The sequence below is a fragment of the Haliaeetus albicilla genome, chromosome 11, assembly GCF_947461875.1.
Source record: "Haliaeetus albicilla chromosome 11, bHalAlb1.1, whole genome shotgun sequence".
NCBI lineage: Eukaryota > Metazoa > Chordata > Aves > Accipitriformes > Accipitridae > Haliaeetus > Haliaeetus albicilla.
This window is the reverse complement of record NC_091493.1, coordinates 16,689,921-16,714,209: the sequence shown is the minus strand read 5'-3', so window position 1 is coordinate 16,714,209 and position 24,289 is coordinate 16,689,921. Positions and strand designations below refer to the sequence as shown.

Sequence of the window (24,289 nt, the reverse complement as noted above, 5' to 3'; positions counted from 1 at the left end):
CCTTCCTGTTTCATAGGAAAACCCATTCTTAACTCTCCTCTGTTTTTCTTCCCTTCTACTTGATAGCCTTTGATCCCTTGGAGTAAAAGTACAGGGATTTGGTGTTGCTGTAGCTGTTACAGTCCAATTTTCTTTTATGGAGATGTGTTACGGAGGCACACACAATCAAATCCAACAGGTGTTAAAAGTCAGATTTATTCTTCAGTAAAAAGTTAGTTAGAACTCTGATAACATTAGTGAACTACAGGCTCAATGATATAAGGGGAATTAGTACTACACAGCCGACTTAAGAATCCTTAAGATTTAAAAGCGATGACTCCAAATGCGCATATCTCTCACCTAAAAGATGAGGGCTCTCTCCCTCGAGGAGTTACCTTGGGCAGTGCCCCAACCCAAGGGGGAGTCCCTGACTGCAGACCCACTGCTCCAAGGAGGACTGATTCCAGCATGTCCTCCAGGCGGGACCAAGTCTATACCCCTGCCGAATCTGATCTGTGGTCATTTAATCCCTATTGACCAAGAAGGTCACCTCTGTGTACCTGGCACATCTCAATTGGTCTGTTCAAATTTCAACCTGTGGCCTCTAGGGTTTTGGGTTTTTTTTTTTTTCTTCTTCTCCCTGCCTGGGGAAGTTTTGTTTCCTGCTGGGCGTGGGGGGAGGGTAGTGTACCGCCACAAGATGAAGAAAGATAAACGCAAAACAGAAAGAAAAGATAATTAAATACAGAAAAGGCAGTTATAACTTCTGGCAATTCCCTAATTTCCTCCACCTATTCTGCTGGAGAAACATGACCATGGCACAAGGCTGCTTGGCCCTTCTTGAGACCTAGGAATCCTCTACTGGCACAGGCTGCCTAAAGCCAGCTATTTTCCTGTTTACAGGTTCTCAGTGTATTAGCCTGAAGGCAAAAGAAGTAAAATGAGACCTAATAAGGTCAGGAAGGAGCACATAAGGGATAGAATGCAGAAATGCTTGATCATAAAATTAAAATCTATGTTATAATGCCTATATGTAATAGGGATCATCAAAATTAAGATCGCTTGTGCAAATTTAATTAGTCTTTAGTAACCTTCTGAGTGCTTAGCTTTGCAGCCTTAATCATGTGCCTTTAATGCAGTTTGTGGAGGAGACCACAAATGGTTCCTAGGGTCAACAGGCGGAGACCCTAGCTGCAAGTCTGAAGTTTTCATTAAGGGTTTACCATAGTCCATGTCTGGAAGTTTAAATATGCACTTGAAGTTAAGCTTGAGCTAAAGGGCATCACCCAATATCTGGTATGTGAGTGACTGTGTTGAAAATCAAGAAAGGAAAACTTGGTAGCACCCATCAAAGTAACCAAAGCTGTGTGAAAAAGGGGAGCATGATGGGCTTGGTGGTACCTGGCACCCTTTCTGTAACACCAGAAGGAATTTTGGGGCCCCAGATCTCTGGTGTTGATTAAATGTGTCTGTGCCTTTGCCTCTTTCAAGTTAGTCTTCAGTTATACCTTGGATCAGTCTTGGATTGTGAGGATAGGTCTGATCCCCTGCAGCAGTCCTTGATGGGGGCCAGGGGAGCTCAGCTGTGGTACTATGGTCTAGGCCCTCAGCAGGACACCTTACTGGCTCCATCTTGATGGTCCTCCCAACATGAGGAGAGGGACTGCTGCCTGTTGGTGGGAATAGTTCCCATGAAATGACTGTGCCTAAAATCCACAACAGCCATGGGAAGACCTGGAGGCAATATAGAAGCTGGCTTTACACATCTGTGGAGAAACTGCAGCTTTTTACACAGGAACTGTTTTGTTAGGAGTTTGACCTAGTGAGTATTGTTCTGTAATTGCACTTTGATAGTGAATTAATGCTCCTCTGCACTAGAGATGTCTTTGAGGCTCACTGGAATATAATCTAGCTCTGCTGTTCAAAGGAAACCAAGGAGGGCCCTGCAATTTCTTTCAGGTTGTATTAATATCTTTGATATAATACATGACGGCACAGTAGTTGCACAATTAACTGTGGCTTTCTGCTTTGGAGCGACCCCACTAATAACTCTACATTGAAAAGATGGATTAAGTGTCTTGGCAGAGCATTTTATAGTAGCTGACATTTAGATGGCTAGAGGACGTTGAAGGTGACACTGGAAATGGCACACCAATACCTTGCTGATGTGCCTGGGACTCTGGGGAGACATTGGTAGCTAGATGGAAGTTGTGGGTGAAGGCACACGAGGGACCCTTTCTCACCTCCGTCTGTGCAGCTGGACCTTGCCAGAGGTGGAGGCAGATGTGGGTCCCTCTACACAGAGCGGCATGGAGATCTCACTGCTCCCTCCCTGTCCCTGTGTAGCCCTCGCAGCTCTACCTGGATTCAAAGGTGTCCATCGCCATCTGATGAAACTTTCCACTTCTGCTGGCTGCAGCTCTTACAGCTCCTCCTGCCTTCCAGGTTTTGACCTGTAGCAGACATCATCAATGTTGACTTGTAGTAGGCAAATGCAAAAATATGTACCTTATAAAGAAATGAAGTAAGCATTGAGTGACATGAGCCACAGCCTGTGTGAGTTTAGCTGTTATGGAGAAAAGGGTAGGACCTGCAGGGTAAGCAATAATGCTTAGAAGTCAGCATTTTGGATCTTATATATATATATATTCCCCTTTTATAATTTTGTAATTTCTCCTTTTTTTCCTTTGGATTTTTTTTTACCTAGTCCAAGGAGCTGCATGTTTTTCTTACTTTTAAATGTAAACTGCTAATGTTTGCTTTCTAAAAAAACCACATGTTAAAAGATACAAGTGACATCATGGACAAGCATGAAGTCCCTTACAAATAAGCCTAAAATTTATCTCCAGCTGTTACTGATGTTTATTTCCATTTAGATTTGCAAGCATCCATTTCCCTTCTACAAGTTTCTTTGCACCTGTTTTAAAAGGCATTTGTGTCTTTTTGTTGTTGTTGTTGTTTTTTGTTGTTGTGGTTTGGTTTATATGTTTGTTTTTCTTCTCATGCTGGTAGAAACCCCCTTGCTGTTGCTGGGGGTTGTGCTACAGGCCAGTAACATCTGGGCCTTCACCCTATGGACTCCTGTGGCTATGCCACGTGACATGACATGTAGACCTTGGGTGTCCTGCGAACCGGTCCTCCCCTGAGAGTGGACTTTTTCCATTGATGTTTTGCATTTGTGGATTTGATTCAAATTCTTGGTGTTGTGAATGTACAGCCAGGCTTTATCCTGGGTAATGAACACCATGTTGTCTTGTGTGTATGTAGTAGTTAGGCATTGCATTTACTTGTGACAGCAGCAACAACACTATCTCATTAACTATCTTCTGCAAATCTAATTTCATGATGTCAGAAAGTTACTACTTTCAGCTCACCAACATAACCCAAGTCTCTACCCTGGCGTAATTCAAAAGGTTGCTGTAAAAATGTACAGAGTCTCTTGGTTTTTCAGTAGGTGAACAGGAATAAAATTATGAGCCTTTAAACTAAATAATAATTTTTTCCTTATAGCTTAAGATCTGTTCAATCAATAATCTTTCTGCTAACTCTAGGGAGAATTTTAGTTGCCTCCATAAAATGTTTTAATTATTTAAAATCATAAAATATAAGTAGGCACAATTTGCTTGGAACTCATTAGGGAAATATATGAATAAGAAGAAAAGATAATGTTTGCTTCTGCATTAATTTAAAGCAGTCTCTAAAATATGAAATCTAATCCTGGAAAGCAGTGACTTATCAGCAATGTTTACTTTTCCTATAATAGGAGTAAATATTAAAGCAGCTAGTTATGTGCTTATCCCTACAGTATTGCAGTGAGCCAAAAAGAAAGATAAATAACTTGTCTGAAATCCCACATTAATTTCCCTCTTTTAGAGGTTTTATGTTTGTTCATTTCCTTTCTCAAAACATTGCTTTAAAAATTATTATTATAAAACAGGTGTCTTAGAAACCACGAGTAGCTGCAAATGCATGAGATCAATTTGTGTGTGATTAGAACTATGCAGAGGTAATGCTTTATACTCATGCAGAGCCTTTCATCCCAGTGCAAATCACCGGGCACGACATGCAGCAGCAGCAGAGCCCAGCCCCAAGCCTGGGACACAGGGCTTGGCAGACCAGAGAGCAGAGCAACTGATGGGTGAGGAAACAAAAATACCCACCTTACTACCTTTAAGTTTCTCTGAAGAAACTTCAGTGCTCTCTGTGGCAGGAAATGCTCATTTGCAGCTCTTAGGTGTGCAGAGAGGGAAGAATTGGCTTTGTGGTTCCCTGCTCAGGACTTCTTGTTTGGGATCTCATCAGAAATCCCTCCCCAGAAGACCCTTCTTGTTTTATTTACGGCTTTCCACATTTTAATTCTGGGAAGGATGTGACAGTGCTGCCACTCCTGGGAAAATGAAATGAGCAATAAAATCAAATGTGCTGCAAACCCCCCAGAGGTGTATCCAGATCTCTTGCGCATGGGGAGCTCATAGGTTATCCGAATGTGTTGGCGTACCTGTTGTTTGGAAGAATGGAGGGAGCTGTTCAGCATGCTCGTGTTCTTCGTGGTAGTGCAAGGGTGGTGCCAGGGATGGAGGAGGCCTGTGCAGTTTCAGTAGAATGGGTTAGAAAAAACCAAACTGTATTCATCTCACCTAGTAGGGAGAACAGTCTTTTAAAACAGCACTGACCTCTTAGCTTATTTACCCCTGTTGTGGCCGTTTAGGATAGATTTCTTCAAGTGATAAAGAGAACACAAGCATGGATGCAGCTAACTGTGCTACTATGTCATCAAAAAGGAGCCAGCTGCAAGTTGCAGCACTTGCTGCTGTTGCCACCCGAATATCATCAACATTGCAGTGTCTGAGACATGGCGTGTGCCTTGCGTCTGAGCTGCAAGGTTTCTGGGGGATGTGGGGAGCTGCTCATGCTTCAAAGGAGGGGATTTGGATGAGGTTTATATTCATGTTCCTTTCCCTGCATCCTAAGGGCTTTATCACAAAAAGCTTGCTAATTGTCTGCCATCAGCAGCAAAGCACTGTCTGTGTGTAACATGACTAAATTCAAACAAACAGATGAAAAACACTTAATGAGTTTGTTAAAAGGAGGGACGACAGTGTCAGAGGTTCAAACAAATGCCTTTAAGTTACGTTATACCCAGCAGCCCAGTTTTCCTTTAGGCCTGTAGCAATGTGAGAGACTGATGATGCTCCTTGCTTCATCCCCGCCATGTCCCAGCAGGATCAAAAGCTACAGCATTGAAAATGCGGAGTGAGCCTTGAGCATTCAGGAACCCCCATGTTTACCCTTGGACAGGGAGTTGTTTCTTTTGGGGGGCAGCCCTCTCTCTAGATTTCTGAGCATCCAGTCTGAGTCCTGAGTATTTTCCACACCGTAGGTAACTTGAGGCTCTTGCTGTCTTTCCTCTGGGTATATGGGAGGGCCAGCACAAAGCGGGGAGCGTGGCAGCACTGCTGAGAGAGTGTTGTCTGCTCATTTAATTAGCTAGTAGAGATGCAAAGTCTGCTCTGAAACTGCCTTCTGTTCCTTTCCCTGTCACCCATCCAAATATCTCACCACAATGTTTCAAATGTGACATCTTTGGAGCAGGGACTGAGATACCTGACCAGCAGCTTTCATTCCCATGGTGGTTTCTGGGAGTTACTGCACTAGGGGGAATTTTTTTTTTTTTTAAATGCACTATCCTTCAGCCCCATTTCCTTCAAAGCAAGTCCTAACCGTACATTTGTCACATTGTTGGCCTCTCTAGGGTGCATGAACAGCTGGGTGGTAAGGTTTGGGCAACAGCTGTGCCCCCAGGTCAGCTCCTCTTTAGGGGTGGAAAATCCTGAGCCTCTACAGTGTGAGCAGTAGCTCAGGTAGGTGTAGTGTTACCTGGGAGGGGTGAGCAGACCCATAAGCTTCCATACATGATCTCACCATCAGAGAGAGACAAAGACTTGTGCTGCATTGTCTTGTGGTCCACTCTCACCACCTAATGAAAGCCTAAATTCCCATTGTCCCCACAAATTCCCCAAAGCTGATTCACCACTTGAATTAAACCATAATTATATATTATCAGCAGTCACTTTATAGTAAGGTTGAAGGATTAAATGCAGTTAGTAGTGATGAATTCCAGATGTGCAGGACAGAAGTCTGAAGAGAAGGCCAGCTTCTGAGTAACTACAAGATAGAGTGTAATGTATTCTAAATATTTGATTCAATTAAGCTTCCTTCTGCTCTTTGTTTCAGCCTACAGATGGCTCATCAATCTATAGTTTAGGGACACATTGCTATTCTTTCTAATAGTAATTACTTGATCAGGATGGAGACAGGTTTGATTAAATGCTCACACTATGCTCTGCATATTTAAAATGGAGCAGAGCCCAAAGCAGAGGCAAAGTGCTTGCCCGCTGCACACAGCTTCAGCCTCAGGCACTTGATAGGCCTTCCTCTAGCATAGGTGATGGGGACTTTGCCAGTTTTCACCATTCAAGGAACAGGAGTTTTTGAATTCACTAACTATGATTGTTTTTATCTGGTTTTGAATGTTGCTAAACTTACTTGGCACTTTCTTGCAAAAATACTCATGGTGCTCGCCCATTTTTGGTTTGCCTTTACTGAGAGGATTCTTGCAACTCAGAAATTAGTAGCAAAATAGTTACCAAGTCTGTGATCAATATTCCAGGGACTTTTGCGTGTTTGGGAAAGGCCACCATGGTAACTTTTAGGCCAGGGTATGTATTCTTAACAGCTTGTAGCTTGCTAATGATTATCAGCCTACAGCCTCTGAAAGCAGGAATATTTGAGAGGATGCCCCAGCTGTTAAAGTGACCCATTTTGTGTTTGTAACCCTTACAATTTTTTGTTATCTACTTAAAAAGTAAAATTGTAATGTAGAACACAGCCAGAAGCTTTGCATGGAAATGATCTTGTATATTTCTTTAGCTACTCCATCTGAAAGCTATTATAGTCATTAAGACTTTGGTAAGGTGTTATTTCTTTTACACAGATAAGAAAATTGAGGCACACAGAGGTTTGAAGCTCTGAGGGTAAAACTGTACCCAAAAAAGAAATCGGGCAAGCTTTATGTCCTATTTAAAATCTCATTTAAGGGCTATATACACCTTGTCCTGGCCTTCTCCCAGGCACGTATTTTACTTTACAGCAGCCAGTTCTCAATTCAGCAAAATACTTAAGTACATCCTGACATGCTCTGCTGAATCAGGGTTTTAAGTGAAGTGACAGAAATATTGAGATCTCACTCGTAGTCATACTCTGAAACCATCGGGCAACACTTCCTTTCTTCATTACTCTTCCACTGCAGTATACTACCACGAGTGTCTGAAACAGGTAAGACCTGTGCCCTGAACGTCTGCACCTTATCAGAACCCAAGCCACCCAGCTGAAACTTCAAAAACATGAGCCAAGTAGCCAGTTCTAACAATTTTGAGACTTGAAATCTTTGTCCCCCAGTGCCTTGAGTCATTCAAGTGCATTGTTTAACCAAATGGAAGAAGGATTCTCTTAGCTGTAATACAGCATCCCTACAGGAAGCCAACAAATCTAAAGTGACCTTTGTCCTCAATATACATATGCTACCCCTCCAGTGTATCAGTCCCCCAAAACAGTAGCCAGTGGAGCTTTTGTCTGTAAAATGCTAGTTTCTGTTTCTTGGTTAGTAAGGTTTTCTCTGTAATAAGAATTTCAGGCTGAAATAAGAAGCCCTAAAGATTAGTTATTGCTATTTGTAATTCACTGTGGAAAGAAGTCAGTAGTTGGATTCTTATTCTCTAGCTCGAACAGAATGTGCCTCCTGCTCCCTTAAGTCTCTTTCATTGGTCCCAGGTAAGGTGAGCTTTTTCAACTACTGTTTCTTGATGAAAAATTTTATAGAATGCATCAGGATGAAACAAGAGTAATGGACGACAACAGCAAATGAAGTTAACTAGGAGTTACAAATACGGTAGGAAAAATACTTCACTAGGGTGTGGAAAAAGCATCATTTTGTTACATGCTACCTAGGGAAGGGAATTTCTGCTTGCAGTAATTATCTGAATAGCCAGTTAACAGCTGTACTGCATCCTCAAACAATCATAATTTTCCTTCTGTAGACTTGCCACCAATGCTCTGTGCTTGCAGCTTTCTAGGAAACAAGCACCTAACAAGTTGCTTCTTTGTGGGCAGATGGGAGGGAGAGAGGAAGGAGAAAGAATTGTTTTGGTTTTCTTCTTGCCCATTTGCCCTTCCTCATTCTGACTTCAAAAAAGTCAGAACTTGCACTGTTACCTAGGTTAAAGAAACCCAGTCCTCGCACACAAAGATTTTAGGTAGTGCTCTGTGTTGGAAATCCTGTTTGTCTTTTGACATGCTTTTAAAGACAGCTCTTTTTTTTTTTTCCTCCAGATGGTGTATATTGAGGCAAGGATTACCAGCCGCTTTCAATATCATTAGTTTGAGAAGGCTAGCAATCTCCTTGATGTCATGTACATTTCATTAAAAACCCATTTTTCTATTATGACTTTTAACATTTGTAAAGTCCACTTCTTTTCCTTTTGATGGTAGGACTGATTATTCTGCTACTCAGAAGCCTCTTTTAGGACAGCAAATGACTTTGTTGTATTGACTCACTTGGAACTCAGTCGTTCTACAGAGGGAGATTTTTTCCAACCGCTGTCTTACAAGGACAACTTCAGGTAAGTTTACTTGCTTTATTATAATTAAAATAAGAAACCACAGTAGATCTCAAAATAAGTCTCTCTTCCCAACTCAGCTGCCCTTAGGATCCTGCTGCTCCTAAAGTCTACTTTCCCAGGCTATGCTACCCAGTGGAGATATAGGTTAAATAACCATTTTTGATACTGTTCTGCCTGGATTTTTCCTGATGATTTGATGCTGCTTGTTGTTTCCTGTCTGCTGGGCTTCCTCCAGTTACAACTTGAACGCTAATGTGACTCCATCCCCCATTGGGAGCATGCTGATATTTACTCGTGCATCTCTGAGAAGCTTCTCATTGAGGTGGTGGATGCTCTGGGTTGCCAAGTCATCCTTTCTTGGTTTTAGCACCCTTCCACTCCAAAGGACCTATTGAAAAAAGAAGTGTCATGAACCTCATTTGTTCCAATATGTTCCTTGGACCACAAAGGAAGCTTTGGAAAAGGTCCTGCATATTTTCTAGAAATTGATATTATTTATTGTATTTCAGATTTCTAGTGGTCTCTGACATGGAGCTCTCATAAGCAAGTGGGATTGGGAGCCCACAGAATTGGCTAATTGTACTTCTACTGCAAATCGGAAGCCAAAGAGATGTGGTTAAACATAGGTATTTTTAAAAGCCCCTATTCAGCTGCCACCATGACCCTGAAGGTACCTGAAGTTTAACATCACTCTTTGTTTCTAGTAATTTATTAATTGATAACTTAGTAGTAGTTAGTTACTGATTACAAGTGCTACCTTTGATCTTGTGTAAGTACTGTACATAGTAGAAAACGCACTACAAGACAAATCAGAATGATACAGAGCGTTCTCTGTAATGAATTACAAAAAATTTGATAAGTTTCGGTTATCACAGGCTGTTTATGTACTAACATAAATTTAACACATTACTTCTTACTTCTATAGGGTTTTATTCCTTGCTTATATTAGTGTTCCATATAGCTTACTTTAGGAATTTATGTTGAATTTTAAAAGCCTCCTTTGTATAACATGGAACAAACATGTTGCAATTGGCAACTGAGTTGCTGGTCAGAAATCACATTACTAGAATCTCACTGTGACTTTTTTTTGTCCTTTCCCAGAGGCAAAAGCAGTAACTCCCTGTGCTACTACCACCACAACTGCAGTACTTACATTATCAATAGCTATTATTCCCCCTTTCTTTACGAGGCGCAAACATTTTTCATAGTACTCATTGCAGCTTTCTTTATCCGCATCAATGAAAGCGAAGTCAAAGGTTTCCGCTTCTCCACTGGCCAACAGTTCATCTAGATGAGCAACAAAGTGAGTTGTTATACCTCGGTTAGTGCTGTGTAGGAGGAAGTAATCCATTTGTGTCAAAGTTCTCATTAAATAATGTTTTTGGTGCCTTGACCAGGCAGCCTATTCATCTACAGCTAATTACTAGAAAAGCTTACCCCACAGAAACCAATCTAGATATGATGTATACCGTAAACCACTCAGTTACTGAGTTCTGCCTACTTCGAAGATCATGGAGTAGTTCTAAACCTGCAGGATAGAGCTGGGACTGCTGAAAGGTGCAGTAAAAACAAGTCAAGCAGTTTGGAACTGGACACACTCTACACCTTCAGCTGGTTTTTGAGCTGACTGAGAACTGTGTTCTTAAGTAGATTAGGATTTTCCTCACATTTATGAACAAGTCTTAAATGCTAATTTCTTGTTGATGATCAAGTACCATGATACAAGTCAGGAACAAACCCTGTCAGAGATCTTTATCACAGCAAAGGATTGCTGTAAGTAGTCCCTCTCTGGGCCAAGGCAAGTGGAATTCAGTTTTAAGTTCTCCTAAATGGACTTCTCGACCAAGAACTCCAAACCACCAGTTGCGGAGGGGCTGACTGCTGCCTTCCTAAGGTTCTTGGCCACCGTTCTCACCTGCCCTTATCCTCTGCCAACAGAGGATCTTTTTGTCTGAAGCATTGCCTAGACAAATCTGTCCATCAGAATTCAAGTACAGCGCCTCCTAGCAGGCTGCTAGCATTTGCCTCTTTAGAAAGGATGGATGAATTTGGAAGTAATACAAGGTTATGGATGGATCTGTGGATCCATCAAACACCTTTGCTGGAAACCTTTTTCCACATTCTCAATTCCTAGCAAAGTTCTTGCATTTTCACAATATTTATTAATATTCACTCTGCCCCACGTCTTCTCTTTTCTTGAATGAGAAAAGTCATTGCCTTTCTAATAGCCTTGCATGCTTTTGGCACATCCTAAATTTGAACTCCTCTGGACACAATTAAACTGTTATACCCTAAGTTTTATATTGGCTTCTGTATTTTTTTCTGCACCTCAGCCCTTTCAGAAAACTCTTCCTGTCTATAACAAAGAAATACTTGCTTAGAATGGACAATGGATAGAGAAATTGGGCTTTGTCTAATTAATCTCTTTTAATCAGCTTTCCCAGAAGCAGCTGACAATAGTATTTCATAGATTAAACAAGGCAATGGACAGGACAGGTGAGTAACCAGTACAGCCCACTACAGAGGACAAGTGTTTTCTTCCTCTCTGCTAGCATATAGGAAAACAGAGCTTCTGAAGTTGCCAAGTTTTCTTTTTTTAAATATAAGAGAAGCTGTCCCACTGTTAGCAAAGGGATCACATCCACAAGCATATTTGGTCTTAGATTTCATCAGTATTATATCCATCTCCTCTTTCTAGGGGAGGGATTAAAAAAAAAAAAAAGTATTTTAGGTTACCTACCAAGTGTTTGAATTGCTGGCTTAATCCGCAGGTCAATTTTATGCTCTACTCCTGCCTAGAATGAAAAGAACAAAGAGTTGATCAAAGTGGTCAAGAAATAACATGTTAGTAGGTTGCACTCAGGCAGTTCAGATATTTTTCCCTATTATTTCTAGGTTCCAGACAGCACTTATTTGTCTTTCCAAATCCAACCATCTCAGCCTTCTTTAATGACAGGAATGCTTCTGTGTGAATATGCAAGTAAGTCTAAGATACCAAAATCCCTTGACATGCAAATGCAGCTGTCCCAAACATGTGACAGAAGAGATGCTGCTTACCTCGTTCCACAGTGGCTTTCCAATTTTAACATAGTCCTCATTTATATCACAAGCAATAACTCTGCCATTATCTGGTAGGACAAGTGCCATATTCAAGGTATTATAACCTGTGAAAACACCTAGGAAAATCATAAGAGTCATCAACACTTACCATATTGTGAGGAAAAGAAAAAAGATAAATAGTGAACTACAGGGCTTCCTTCAGGAATAAAAACCCCAAAGAAGTCAAGGATGGCAATTTGTTAATGGACACAAAAGGTTTTCTCCTCCATTCTACCATTTTAACATAATGGTGGTTTGGGAGGAATTTTTACTTTTTTTTTTTTTTTTAAATCAGTCTTTTAGCAAAGCTTAATGTTGGTTTTTCCCACAAGTCTCCTGGACACACAGGGCAGCATCTGGTCCTGCACCTCTGAGGAACACCCTGATTTAAAAGTGGAGCTAAATCTGGAGCCAAAGGGACTGGACCAGCAGCAAAATACCAGGGCACCATAACAGCCAGGCCAGAATGAAGATGGTGGGAACCCACACCTGAATGTTCAGCATCAGTCTAGCTTTGGGCCATCCTGCTAATGTAGGTGCATCAAGGAAAGTGGATTGGATGCAGGGCCTGTGCAGCAAGACACTTCTTTCTGGCAAGAAACTGATACAGGAAGGAAAGAATACACCTTGTTTTGCAACCACTGGAGACTCAAGTGATCTGTTGATCTTATTTTTTCAGGTTGTCTCAGAGTCGATGAGACATCCATGCTGATGCCAGAATTACTGAATGGACAGATAGACAAAGTTGCAAGCACATGCAAATTAGACACTACTTTTCACACTGTAGTTTGCCCACCTGTTTGCCAAGACAGGTATGTAGTGCTGTACTATGTTCAGATATCTTATGTAAACATGGCTGTATTTGGAGAAGCACAGCCAGGAGCTTCATTCTACTCCAGAGAGGACAAAATGACACTCTTACCTATTTCAAGAACTTTCTTGGCTTTAATGAGTTTGACCAAATTTGCCATAAGCTGAGCCTGGTCACAGGACACCATCATTTTACTCCGGGGATGATCAGCAGTGAGCTAGAAAGGGGAAAAAACACATCACAACAAACAAAACCCAAAGCTTCCAAAACAATATCCTAAGGCAAAAACTCAGAGAAACTCTAGGAAAAACAGATGCTCCTACCTTTCTCAGTTTAGATGGCTTCGTGCTCCATCTATGAGCCAGAAATCAGTTTGAATTTAACAGTAACTAAGGAGGGCAGGGTGTATGTCATAAGCAGTGGCTAATCATTCAAAGCAGTAATATGCCCCAAAGTTACCATGGCTGTGGCAACCTTGGCAATAGCCGTAACTGATGAAGAACCACAGAGGAACCTTGACTGTGGAAGCCTTTTATTTCTGTGAATTTACATAAACAGATGCACTTTTTTTTTTTTTTTTTTTTAAAATTATAACCTTTGTACTCATGCCCTTATTCCTCTAAGACATGTAGGATGGGTTTATGAACTGCTAGGTTAAAGTCTGTTGCCAAAGGTCAGACCACGTGGTTCTGGCTACACAGCGCAGAAGGACATCACATCTCTGAGCTCTGAGTTTCCTTATATGCCAACTAAAATGAACAGAAGTAATCTGTTCAAGTCAAAATCACATCGACTTATGACCCATGGATAAGAAGTATGTTGATACTATTAAATACTCATTTAGGTAGCCCTGAACATGGAAAAGTCTGGGTATTACCAGTTCAAAACAAATTTTACTGTGTATGCAAATAAGATGGAGGAAGGAATATCACAAAGAGTCAAGCAGTTCAGGATGAGGTGTGGGCAATACCAAAAGGTCCTCGTGGAACAGTAACAGCAGCAAACAGAAAACCTGTGTTGGGAGATAAAATACTGACCAGTCGCAGCTTCTTTAGAATTGGATGTTCCCGCAAAGAGTGATCCAATATGTATTGCCAGAGGGGACTACTTTTCCCAATAATACTCTTGGATGATTTCAGTGTCCCAAAAACTAAAGAAGGGTATCTTTTACCTGCCAAAAAAAAAAAAAAAGGAATAATAAGAACTTTTATCTTTTTCAGTTATGGTCTGCTTAAATAAAGCAAGCACTTTAACCTTTAGTAATACTTAAGAGTTCTTTGCTCTGAAAAATCTAGTGAAAAAGGAAAATGCAATGTAGCTGGACAGCTCAGTGGGCTATAACTTTTTTTTCTTCCTCCTTTTTAACCTCTAAGATGTCCAGCTCAAGTCTGCGAAGGCTGAAAGGGAAAGGCTTGCGTACTGTGTTTTTCAGTGACCATGCTGACAGTTACAAGCTGTCAGTAACCACATCAAAACTCAAAGGGAAAGTATAAGGACAGAAGCGTGAATGAGGCACGCTATTTTCTTAGTCTGGGGACCTTGTTTTGCAGATGGATAGAGGCTGCTGGTCTTTAGGACCATCAGCTGATGCATCTTCTCAAGCCCTGTGTTCTCCACATGACAGCATCCTGCCCTCTAGCCAGGGGAAATATGGCGTTGCTCAATGACTTTTTTAGCACAAAGCCAGTGTGCGAACAAAGTAGGTGCTGAAAGCTGAAGGACTATTGCTTGTCTACTTAAATACAGAGCTGCTCTCAGCTTTGATGCCCAATACTTCTTTTACCAAACGGGCAAACATTTAGTATTTTAAATAAGTAACAACAAAAAATTCAGTTCCCTGTCTCCTGATAGTTGTTTGCTATTAAAGAACACTTTTATTTCGAGGTTTTTATTTTATTATCTGTTAATGGCTCTATTTTACAGACGATCACACCGAGGTGTAGATTGTTTCAGCACCTTGCCTGACGTCAAAGGGTGAGTAAGCAAGGGGCTGCGTTACACGCCCGACGCCAGCCTCCTTCCCCAGCCTGATCGCGGGCTCGCACTTCCTCTCACCCCGGGGAATGGAAACGAAACCGCTAGCAGAAGAGAAAGCCGCGACCAGGACGCCACCACGGCGTTTTCTGGCTGGCCAAGCGCACGCAGGCAGGGCCCGGGCTGGGAGCGTGCCCTCGCCTTTGCTGGGACCTTGGCCCCGACCCGGCCGGCTCCCTGACCCCACGCTGCAGTGGCTGGATTACAGGGAGCGGCTCGGCCTCTAATACATCACTGTATTTACCGCCGCGGCTCAGCGAAATCCCGGCCCGGCCCGGCCCAGCACCGCTCAGGGGAGCGCCAAGGGGGATGCTCCCCCGACGACCGCCCGCAACCGAGGGGGGGCCTGCCCGGGTTGCCGCGGTCCCCGGTCCGGCCCCGGTGGGGGGCAAGGGGAAGGCGCAGCCCTCACCCCCGCGTGTGAGTTTTGGGGCGGGCGCCGTTTACCTGCGAGCATCCCGGTGGCAAAGGCGACCCCCAGCATCGCCGTCCCGACGGCCACTTCTTTGGGCACGCTGAAAAGGGGCATTTCGGGGCCGAGAGCGGCGCGGCGCGGCCCGGGCCGGGCCGGTCACGCGCGGGGCGGGGCCGGGCGGCACGTGGCGTGCCGTGCCTCGGGGCGGCCCCGGGCCGCCTCCTCCTCCCGGCGGGGCGGGGCGCCGGTGACCGTGGCTGGTGGCCCGCCGCGTCCTCTGGGAGCCGGCTCTCTGGTTGATTTGGGTGGCTTTTACGCGCACCACCCGCGCCCCGAGGTGCCCGGGGGCTGGGCACCCCGCGGGAGACGCGCGCCTTCCTCTCGAGCGACATACTCTGTAGCGGCGTGTAAAGTGACAAAAGCAGCACCTGGGGTTCGTGCTGCCACCTCCTCAGAGGCCGGTTCTGGTATGCCTTCGCTGTAGTCTTCCTTTTAAAACACACCCAGGTGTTGTGTGGACTTGATAACGAGCTCCGACGGCGGAGCTCTTAAGAGAAATGTCCTCATGAGACACTTGGGCCCCCAGTTAGCCCTGGAAATGCTCTCTCCTTCCCTTAGCACAGATGTTTTTTGCAGCTGAGGTGCGAGCAGATTCCTTATCAAAAAGCACATAAGATTGTGCGACTTAAGTCCTGTGACCAAAAGAACTGTGAGTTTCCAGGTGAAAGGGATCAAGGAAGATCCTCCACGAGAGGGGGAATGGGGCCTGGTTTCCTCTGCCGCTGTTTCAGCCCCCTTTTGCAGCACCTTCCAGGTGAAGTGCAGCAGTGCCTTTGTCACTGTTTGTCAGCCTGGTTGTTTGGGGATCTCCTTCCTGGCCTGATCTTTTGCTGAGGGAAGTGGTAGATAAACCAACAGCGACTATGCCATCTTCTTGTCTTAGAAATCAGGCTAAAAAAACTTTCCTGTGCTTTTGTTTCATTACATAGATATGTGCTGAAAGGACCCTGTAGTGAGATGGGCTAGTGATTTGGTTTTTATTTTGCAAAACTCAAGCAAGATGTGAAGATCTATCATTTTCTTGCTCTACAGGAGATGAAATTAGCAACATTGCACACAGACCAGGAATACGCAGGCATGGGTTGTGGCTCGGCCTCAACAGATGTACGACTAAAGCAGGTAAAACTTCACTTTTGGCACATAGTTAATCTCTAGAAAGCTAGATGAATTGTGTGCCAGTAGCTTAGGATGATAACTTTTCAACTATGTTCCTATGCTAGCAAAACTGTCTAGGGTCAATGCAGTTAGCAGAAAAAAGATTCTTTTGTAAGTACATCTTAAGTGCGGGATTAAGTATATCACCAGGGCATTTACGGGAAACGGGTTTGCCTATCACTGCATTTTCAGCATGTGCTAGACCTTATTTACAAAGACTTGAGCTTAGAGCTCTTCTATTTCTTTTGCAGCAGCTAATCATGTCAAGCACTAAGGAGTCTGCTGTGCTTGCTGACTTGCAGAACAAAGCAAGACATCTGATCTGTTTTAGCAGATAAAATATCTTTCAGTTCACTTTTAAAATTTACTTGATTTTTCAAAGCTATGCATGTTGTTGGTTTCTTGACCCCCCCCCCCCCCCCCCCCGTTCAGTATCTCATTACTTTCTCTGTGTACATTTTGCTTTTTGTAAATGAAAGCATTTAATCCCATCTTTCAGAAGCGCTGGAATGTGTCAGTTTTAGGCCAAACAGAATTGCAGGAGACTACAAGCTCTTGTAAAGGCCATAAATCAGATTTGTGACTGTGCAGCTCCATCTAGTGATTATTCTCTACAACTGCAGTAGGAGGGAGACTAACTGTGGGATACGCTTTTTCATGAAACGCTCTAAATTTGCAAGCTTCCAATGTTGTGTTGGCCTCTCGACTCTCAACTAGACTAGCTGCCTCACTTGAAGCTCTCTGGAAACTTCAGGTTTCTGAAATGTCCAAGAGAATTGGTGAACAGAGTTGCTAACATACTTAAACATGTGTCTGAAACTCCCCCCGCCAAGTTCTTATGCAGTAATAGCTTACCTGTGGTGGCAGCGTCAGGTGTTTTGCTATGTTGGTGTATTGGACAATGTATTGTTTCCTTTAGATAAGGAAGCTGATTTACAGATATCTAAGTCAAGATAAAACACTTAGAGTGGCAAAATAGTTAAAAGTCTTCCAACTAAATAGAAAGGAGCCAGTTGCTTTTCTTTGAGCCATTGCAATTTTCATTTTACATAGCTCTGTGATATATGACTGAACAGGAAACTTTGATTAATCAGATTAATTAGATACATGCTTGCAGTGTGCTGTGGCTACTTGAGCATTTAAATATTTTGGTAGATTTCTGCCTACTAGTGCTGAATAAGGTAAAGGCTACCTAGAGAGAAAAACTGTATGAAGTGGGCTTGGATACAAACCCTACTGCTCCCTATATGTGTAAGGTCAATCCAGTTACACAGATTTCACAGATCAGGATTGTTCCCAGTGTTGTAGTCAGTAGGCATATTTGCTGTGCTTGAAAATGCCTTGTCCCTGGAACAGCATTCCTGAAAGTGTAGGAGGGTTTCGGCATTATCTTCAAACTGGAGCCAGAACATGATCACTTTTGTGAAACATAAGGACAGACAGGATTCACTGGCTAGTCAGTGGTTGAACTCAGGGTGTGCGAATCCTCACTTTATTCATATTGATAATCTATCCACAGCTTCACAGTCACTGGGTAATTGATATCTGATCTGTAATAGTTTGTTCTTCTACTGAAACCTTCCTTCCATGAGTGTTTTTGTATGTGGGAATATTGCACACCTTCCACCTTGGTGTCATCTAGCTGTGTAGACTTCTTGTAGAAATGGGACTGGCAAAGCATTAGCCTACTGATAAGGCTGTCATCTCACCTCTGGGCTTCCACCTTTCATTTGCAGCTATTTTTAGATAGACCACTAGTGCCTAGTAACTGAGACACCAGTGTAAAATGCTGAGTTGCCATGAGTTTAATAAGCTGTTCCCTTCCACCATCCTCATAATTTAATTTTTTTTCTTTGTTGTTTTTGTTCTTCCCCTCTTCACTCTTCCATGTGTCCGCTACCTGAGCTCAGCCATGTGTTCTGCCAGGCTGTGCCTTCCAGAATGTTGATGGTGTTCTGTGGTCTGCTCCAAGGCAGTAGTAAAGAGCAAAATATAACCACCTTCATTGTCTTACTGCTACACTGTAAAAAAAGTAAAATCTGTAGGTGGCTCAGCCACTGTCCAGTGTGGACAGCCAGGGGTTGTCCACACTGTGATTGAAAGCCAACCTGCAACATATCCACTAAACCGTGGTTGCTGCTGATGTGGTTTTACTGGACCTGTTGGCAACAGGCATACTAAACCCTAGTGGCAGCTAGAATGGTTTTAGTAAACCAGGGTGCTCTTTTGAAAATCATATTCACTATGTGGTGGAAAATCATTGTATACCACAGACACCCTGAAGGAACTGTGTATAAGCATGTTTGAACAGCACAACTCACTGGAAATAACCCCTATACATTTGTTGAAGCTGTATTGGCCTGTGACATTGGAAAGAATTCAGTGGAATTGCATGTTGTGTCTGCTTCATTCAGGCCGCAGTGTTGCTGGTGTGGCTTCAAGCATAATTTAAATGATGCTGACTTCAAATCTTGGTTACCTACTGTCGTGGTTTCAGCCCAGCCGGTAACAAAGGACCATGCGGCCGCTCGCTCACTCCTCCCGCCCCCCTCCGGTGGGCTAGGGGGGGAGACGGAGGAGAGGAAAAAAAACAAAACTGGAACCTCGAGGGTTGAGATAAAGGCAGTTTACTGGAACAACACAAAGAAATTGCAACAACAACAACAACGGTATTAATGAAAGAGTATACAAAAAGAGTGATGCACAGTGCAACTGCTCACCACCCGGGACTCGACGCTCCGCCACTTCCCCCACCGAAAGTCGAGCCCACCCCCCGGCCCACTCCCCATTTATATACTGAGCATGATGGCACATGGTATGGAATAGCTCCTTGGCCAGTTCAGGTCAGCTGCCCCGGCTATGCCCCCCACCTCCCAGGTTCCTGTAAAAAATTAACTCTATCCCAGCTGAACCCAGGGCACCTACACATTGTTCTCCTCTGTTTACAATGAGGATAGCAGCCACACAGTTCTCTAAAACATGGCAGCATTTGCACAAAATGTTGAGAAGCAAGTGTAAATAGTACATATATTTATTCAGTGAGTAAAGTAGAAATGTGATTGGAGCTTATGTACAGCTGAAGGAAGAAGAGACAGTGGTCTTTGTGCCCAAAAGCTTACAATATGAATGCAAAAAAAAAAAGGTCATGGGCAGGAAGTGTAAGAAGGAGTTGGATTGTATTGATTGGTGTGCTTGGCAGTAGCCTAATTGTCAAGTTTCTCTGAAGAAATTGGAGCAGATAAGTTTTAAGGAGAATTCAGGAGGAAAGAAAGCGAGGCTTGGAGCTGTTTACAAGGAGTTTACCTCAAATAGGAGTGCAGAATGAGTAAAATCCCAAATACAAGGAGGAAACAAAGAAGAATGCATTCATGCATTCTCATGGTCAGACTAATTGTTGAAAATGCTGATTGAGATGGCATTCTGGGTGAATGGGACTTGAATGAGATTAGAGGTGGGGAAAGAAGTTGCAGTAATCAAGGTGATCGGAGCTTGGACAAAAGTTTCTAGTTGTGAAGATGAACGTAGAGGATTAATTTTGGAAATATGTCAAAATCTGATTGTTTTTGTCTGGTTGAATGTGAGGGCCTGGAGAGAAATTAGCATTGAAAATGAAGACTTATGAGTTGAGTCATAGGCAAAATGGTCATTTTTATCTATATGGATGGAGGAGAAATGTTGGAGAGCTGAGGATGACCTGATTTTAGTCATCCTCGGAGAGGTGTTTGAAACAGATTGGGATTTTAATCTGGCTGCAAGGAGATAGGAATGAAGAGGCAGATCTGCAAGTTGTCCACATTGACATGGTGGATGAATGCGTGCATAGATGGGGCCAGTTACTCAGAAAAAAACGGGAAGCTGTGCATTCCCACACCTTTTAAGCTATTCACAGACAAACCAACCCATAAGCATTCTATTGTATTTATTTATTTTATTTTAATGGGTTTTCATAATCTCTTTAGTTAAAATTGAAACAGAACTTATTTAGCATATTTATGTGTTCATTGGTCTATCTTAGGTGTTGTAGACAAAACATGCATATGTTTCATAATTTTACACTCCACAGCGTATAACCCCTTGCAAGACCTAGATAGATCAATTGATGGTGGCACATTTTAGGGGACTGTATATGGAATTATTACTTTTTTATTTACAGTTGAGATTTCTTTTTTCTTCCTGTTGCTTTTGCTGTTGTATTTGTCTGATCCATCCCTGTTATCTCTCTAGTATAGTGTACACTTAACATTTCATTTTACATTTCTGTAATGCAGTGTTTGCCATTTACTGGCATAACCTCCTTGACCTTAGAGATACTCATTCCACATGTATCTGTTGTAGCAATTTTTTTGCCATGAATGTTCATACATCTTCTCAACTGAAAATCTTGGGATTGTAAGAATGGTACAATCTTTTTTTTGTTGTCTGTGATAAATGGAATTGCTCTCCAAAATTTTCTTCTGATAGTTGAATTCAGTAATTTGAAATAAGACTAAGAGTTTCCCAAATACTCATCATTGCTTCTAAAGTCATCTGGATTTTTTATCAGGCAAACTGTAAGTATCAAAGCTTCCATTAATATGATTCATTGTCCAACTGGAGGGTAATCACTAAAATGGAACACAGACATGAACAATGACTTTAAGTTGGTTCAGTTACTTTCATCCTGCTCAGCTACTTCTATCGCATTCAGTCTTCTGTGGGAGCTTTTAAAGTATGTCTTTCGATAACAGCTTGTAAAGGCTGTGGTACCTTCACATCTATTTCAAGGCTAAGGTATGAACATTTCAAATGCTGCTGCTAAGAAAGCTGGTGATTCATGAGCCCATAAGCCTTAAGCCATTAAACTTGCAAACAGCGAATGGTTTAGAAACGGTTTTCAGCTAGAAGCATTTTGACATATTGGTAAATATTTTCAGGCCTTACTGGCTTACAGGCCAACATTTTGAATATATATGACTACTTTTTGCCATCTCATTACAAGAGTAGGTTCAACTTTGGACATGCAGGTATCATGAGGAGCGATAGCCCCTGCCAAGCAGCATAATTCCCCGTGCAAAGTAAGATAATGGCTTCTATGAAAATATCCCACAAGTATCAAGGACGGTAAAACTCAAATTGAGCTTGACTGGGGGAGGCCCAGTGAAATACCTTGTTCAGTGGCTCAGCTTGACAGATCCAATGATAGAAGCAGTGCTCCTGACAAAGACAGTTTGTCATTGAAGGATGTGATTTGGTGGCATGTTGAATTTCTCAAAACAGGTGAGAGTCTGTTCTGAATGAACTTCTTCCGGGTCATGGCCAAGCCTCACACTTGGAACAACTGCATGGACAGTGGTGCGATGGGTGCTTGCTACTGAGGAATAATGCTTGGTATTAATTTGCTCCTGCAAATGGTCCCCATGTGATGGAAATAGGCACAACTTGAGTGGAGCATTCTGCTTTACTTACAAAGCCTACTGTAAGTCTCAAGATGCTGCTCCACTTAAGCCTTAAACTGTATAGTGCATAAACAAAATGTGAGAAATTTTGCTCCTTATCACTCTGATACAGGTAATAAAATGAAAGAAGCAGTGAACAAATCAACCATAGCTGTGACACCTCATTAACCAGGGTCTCCCATGCCATTGTCTTTTGCCTCCTTTTTTGACATCTGAAGAAATCTGTGTCAAAGGCCAGCAGACTGGATTTGTTTCATACCAGCTCTGTGAAAAGATGCTGTCGTGGTTTAACCCCAGCCAGCAACTAAGCACCACGCAGCCACTCACTCACTCCCCCCCCATCCAGTGGGATGGGGGAGAAAATCGTGAAAAAGAAGTAAAACTCGTGGGTTGAGATAAGAATGGTTTAATAGAACAGAAAAGAAGAAACTAATAATGATAACACTAATAAAATGACAACAGTAGTAATAAAAGGATTGAAATGTACAAATGATGTGCAGGGCAATTGCTCACCACCCGCCGACCAACACCCAGCTAGTCCCCAAGCAGCGATTCCCTGCCCCCCACTTCCCATTTCCTATACTAGATGTGACGTCACATGGTATGGAATACCCTGTTGGCCAGTTTGGGTCAGCTGCCCTGGCTGTGTCCCCTCCCAACTTCTTGTGCCCCTCCAGCTTTCTCGCTGGATGGGCATCAGAAGCTGAAAATCCTTGACTCTAGTCTAAACACTACTGAGCAACAACTGAAAACATCAGCGTTATCAACATTCTTCACATACTGAACTCAAAACATAGCACTGTACCAGCTACTAGGAAGACAGTTAACTCTATCCCAGCTGAAACCAGGACAGATACCAAAAATGAAGGTTGGTTTTGGAAGCCTGGTGGTTTTTCCCTTCCCTTAAGGGCGTTTTTCCTAGAGTTTCCAGTGCACAAAAGCAACAGCAGCAGCATGACAGCAGGAGAGGTGCGGGACTGGGGTGTTTTTAGATAGCCTGCCCCAAGCATATTAAAGAACGATGAATGATCATCTCACTAAATCGGGTTCCTAGAGAGCTCTAGGTCAGATTGTAATTTTATGAGTAAGAATTTGTCACAAGCATGTGGAAACCATACCAGGCTATTCATTTTGGAACTTAAAATCAAGAATTCCTAGTAGACTGTTCGTCAGTTAGGAAGAATAGAGAAGGGACTATCTATATTAGTCAACTGTGGTTTGCTAATATGATGCAGATGTGAAGAAGGCCATACTGGATTTAGCAGGTAAAATACATCTGCTGGCGAGAAAGCCCAATTAGTGTCATCACCTGAGACTCCATGTATGGTGCATTACCCCCTTCAGGCTGAAAAGGTGCAGGGTGGGTATAGCTCAGATATCATCAGGGAGCAGGGGGTAGTAAGAGGTGCAGAGAGCAGTGTCTGACATTGCAAAGGGCAGATTGCTTGTAAGAGGATGCAAAGGGATGGTAGGAAATTTTTTTTTAATTGTGTGTAATGTTCTTTCTGTTTCCCCATTTTTAATTATTTTTTTTTTAAATTGAAGATGTACTCTCAGTAATCGCCATGAACTGAACTCAACTCACTTTTTTCTCTCTACATATATTCTTAAGATGATTGTTACAATTTCATATAATTTTGTTCTTTAATATTAATAATTTTTATTTCTTTACTGTTGTATTTCTTTGAGTTTGAATTTTAACAAAGGGCTATATAGAGTTTTATCTTCTTACTGTGTTCTGGCTTCATTTTGATATATATATATACACACTGTAAATAACCTTAGTTCCTTTTAATATAAACAATTGGAACAGTTCTGTTAAATTTGGTATGAATTTTTTTAAAGAACCCTGAACAGGTGAACTGTGAATTTTTTTGGTGCCAGTCATCCCATTGATAAGGCTTTCATAGTATAGTATTTTAAAGTTATGTTTTTACTGCTTCCTTTTAGTGTTTTGAAGATCAGAAGATCCTTCTGCTTTAGTATACTTGAATCATATTTTCACTTTTTAATCGAACTTTCTATCCATTTTGTTTTTAAGAAGTCTCTTTCTTTCCATTCCTTTATAGCCTGGGCTTGACTTCATAAGAATCACTAACTGAACCATAAACTACCTTTATAAATATCATTTTTCCTTGAAAGCTATATCTTACTGCAATGACCAAAGTTTTGTCATGTGTTAGATTAAGATGTCTGCCTAAAATCAATAATGCTGAGGTAACAACATTGGTTTCTGCTAGGCTCTCAATTACTTTCTCAGTTGTTTGTCATAGGAAGAATATATGATCAGTTGTTTCCCCTGCAGGCTATAAAACCAGCCTGTTCTCCTTTGATCACTTCTGCATACTTCACTTTTACTCTCCTAAGTGTAACACAGATTTTTAGAGCCTTGGACCTGTGAAGTAGTAAAATGATTCTTCTGTAGCCTATTCCAAGGGATAATAGCCTCCCTGTATAAAGCATCATAAATATCCCTGGACAACAGTAGGCTCTTTCGGGTTACATTGCACAATTGCTGTGGAATCCGTTCCTGAATTTGCCATGCTCTTTGAAGAAATGTCTGGGAGAAATTTCCTTGGCACATTGCGTTCCCTGTAGTCCTTTGCACCTTACATTCCCTGTT

The 24,289-nt window shown here is 42.3% G+C and overlaps 1 protein-coding gene across 1 annotated transcript; it reads right to left on the bottom strand.

Annotated features, from left to right (window-relative positions):
* Positions 1 to 8,658: 8,658 nt before the first annotated feature.
* On the bottom strand, positions 8,659 to 15,186 carry COMTD1 (catechol-O-methyltransferase domain containing 1). Its single transcript, XM_069796269.1, has 7 exons — positions 15,049 to 15,186; positions 13,605 to 13,738; positions 12,679 to 12,784; positions 11,715 to 11,833; positions 11,398 to 11,452; positions 9,811 to 9,944; positions 8,659 to 9,045 (listed from the first exon to the last, which is right to left on the bottom strand). Exons 1-7 carry the CDS (start codon positions 15,128 to 15,130, stop codon positions 8,893 to 8,895), a joined length of 783 nt encoding a protein of 260 aa, XP_069652370.1. The 5' UTR covers positions 15,131 to 15,186; the 3' UTR covers positions 8,659 to 8,892.
* Between the last annotated feature and the right edge of the window lie 9,103 nt (positions 15,187 to 24,289).